Source organism: Clupea harengus, chromosome 20, assembly GCF_900700415.2.
Source record: "Clupea harengus chromosome 20, Ch_v2.0.2, whole genome shotgun sequence".
Taxonomy (NCBI): domain Eukaryota; kingdom Metazoa; phylum Chordata; class Actinopteri; order Clupeiformes; family Clupeidae; genus Clupea; species Clupea harengus.
In genome coordinates this window covers 1,177,550-1,179,859 of record NC_045171.1, presented here as the reverse complement: position 1 = coordinate 1,179,859, position 2,310 = coordinate 1,177,550, and the positions used below count along the sequence as shown (strand labels likewise).

The following is a 2,310-nucleotide window of genomic DNA, read 5'->3' as shown; positions in this document are numbered from 1 at the left end:
ACACTGAGAGTTTACCACACACACACACACACGGAGTTTACCACACAGCGTGAGAGAACAGCAGATGTTTCAATCAACAGAGGGAGACAAGGGACTGTTTAAGGAGAGGTCCATGTTTGCACAGCGTTCTGACTTGATCCAGTGAGCGACTCCACACCTGACCTGGCTGATTGATTGCAGCTAATATACTCAACTCTGTTGACACGCCGGCCATCAATGAGTGTCGAGATTCACAAGAAGAGTCCCAAGGCTGTTTAGGTTGTCTTGTGCTAGACGTGTATCCACTCATTTGCATATCCTGATTCCTCACACCTTTCCAGAGGCAGAATGATGAAGAAGAGCGTATGATGAAGGCCAGCGAGGCCAAGGTTGCGCAACTGCTGAATGTAAAGCAGGCCCCTTTTCTTCCCGTTCACTTTGAACTTGGCGTGTTGCTTTGAATACACTGTTTTCTTTCTTTGGCAAAGGGACATTACGGCATCTCCAATGGCCCAAGCAGCAGGCTGTAGGGACAGAGACGCCAGGGGTAGAGCCCTCCTCTCAAGAAAGCAAGAGCTCTCCACTGATTTACGCTAGCAGCCCAGTAGGTGTCAGGGGCTCTGCTTTGATTTTAATAAATTACTTTTAAACTTGGCAGGAAACTCAAGACTTGTGAACCTCTAAATTTCACTCGCCACTCAAGAGAAAAAGACTCTCTTGTTTCGTCTGTAGACTGCAAAAGCAGACAGAATTGCTCTGAAAAGACCCACTTTTATGTGCAGCAGACAGTTCGTCTGCTTTGTCAGCAACAACAACAAGGGGCTAGTCTCTATAGCACACAGAGGTACTTTGATAAGCAAATTTACTTTCATGCTGTTGCACTTGACCTTACACCAAAACTTTAAATCTGGACTGACACGGAATGGCTGACAATTCCTTTCTATTAGACAAAGCAGGACACGGTATAATAAGCTGGCCCGTTTGAATCTCAAAGGACTGTTGTTTAGTGAAAGGTTTTCATACTGTTCAAATAAATATTGACTCTACAACAAGTAACAGTTCAGGGGTAACATTATTACGGTAATTCAGGGCACAATGCAAGCGGTGTGTAGAAGCTCTACGAGCCCCGAGCCCTAGCCTGCATTTTAGCTGTACCTAACCTCTCCACATGAATAGATGTCTTATGGGGCACATTCAACATTTCCAAGTTAAACTGCACGATACTGAAACCAAGACCAATAAACTGCAAAGCAAACAAGTTAGCCGAGTTCTTATAAATACAGTCGTGGCAGACTGGTCAGCACACAAATGACGGGAGTGTAGGCTACATGTATAGCCTACAAAACCATACACTAATTAAAAATATGAAATACATCTCCACAAATGTCGAGCAAATATTCAATACATTTCTTAAATAGTTTCCACATCAGCCTACTCCTGAACTATCTAGATATTTAAAGTGCTCTGTAACTTCAGTGATAGCCCGAGAACAATGTATAAGGCAAATGTGATCGTGGTAACCATATTCACATAGACTAACGTTAAAATGACAGTCGTGTTGCTTACCTCTTGCTTCACATGTCATTAAAAGCATCAGAATACCAAGGTAAAATACCAGTCTTTCCACGGTGGCGTACATTTCCTCAAACCCTGTCGGCAACAGTTAAAATGATAAAATAAGTGCCAGTTAGAATACCGGTTCAATAAGTAAGGAGTTCTTATTTACAGTTAATACAGTATATACAGTAAATGAGAAGCGGTAGTTCCTCGTACGACTCACGTGTCGCTGGCAACTGGATGTCCGGGAATCCAAAGAAGTCCGAAAAAATACACAAAATTATTTTCCAGGCAGGGTATTGCTCAGTTCCTCTGAAGCATATGCGTCTTTGGCAACGATTGTAAATTTCGCTGAAATAGTAGCCCGCACGCTAAGGAAACTTATTAAAAGTAATGTAACTGTTCATCGCCAGAATTACTGTCGGTTCGCCTCATCCCTTTACGTCGTAGTACGGTCTCAGCATCCTTAAAAAACGGAGTTCGACATCTGTTACGCTGATAGCCAATCAAAACGTCGTGCAAGTTCCGTGGCTGTTCCTCTCCAATCACCACACCTACAAGGTGAAGTACCAGCGCCCTCTGATGGCTCTGTGGCTCCCAGCATGAAATCACCACCATTTTATCAACCCATGTAGAGATGCATGATAGTGGTCAAGATAACCAGAACAATTGTTCATTTTGTGAGACAAGCATGACATTTTGTACAGTTAGGCATTCCAAAAAGATGTGGATATTGAGCCATCATGAATTTTCAAAATGGCCGCCAGTGGCAAC

The 2,310-nt window shown here is 43.2% G+C and overlaps 1 protein-coding gene across 1 annotated transcript in view; it reads right to left on the bottom strand.

Moving 5' to 3' along the window:
* fgfrl1b (fibroblast growth factor receptor like 1b) overlaps positions 1-2,094 on the bottom strand; it is a 36,839-nt gene extending 34,745 nt beyond the window's left edge. Inside the window, exons 1-2 of the mRNA XM_031587512.2 lie at positions 1,760-2,094; positions 1,546-1,629 (exon numbers count right to left, since the gene is read on the bottom strand). Coding sequence (XP_031443372.1) covers positions 1,546-1,618 — 73 coding nt within the window. The 5' untranslated portion in view covers positions 1,619-1,629; positions 1,760-2,094. The remainder of the gene's footprint in view (positions 1-1,545; positions 1,630-1,759) is intronic.
* Between the last annotated feature and the right edge of the window lie 216 nt (positions 2,095-2,310).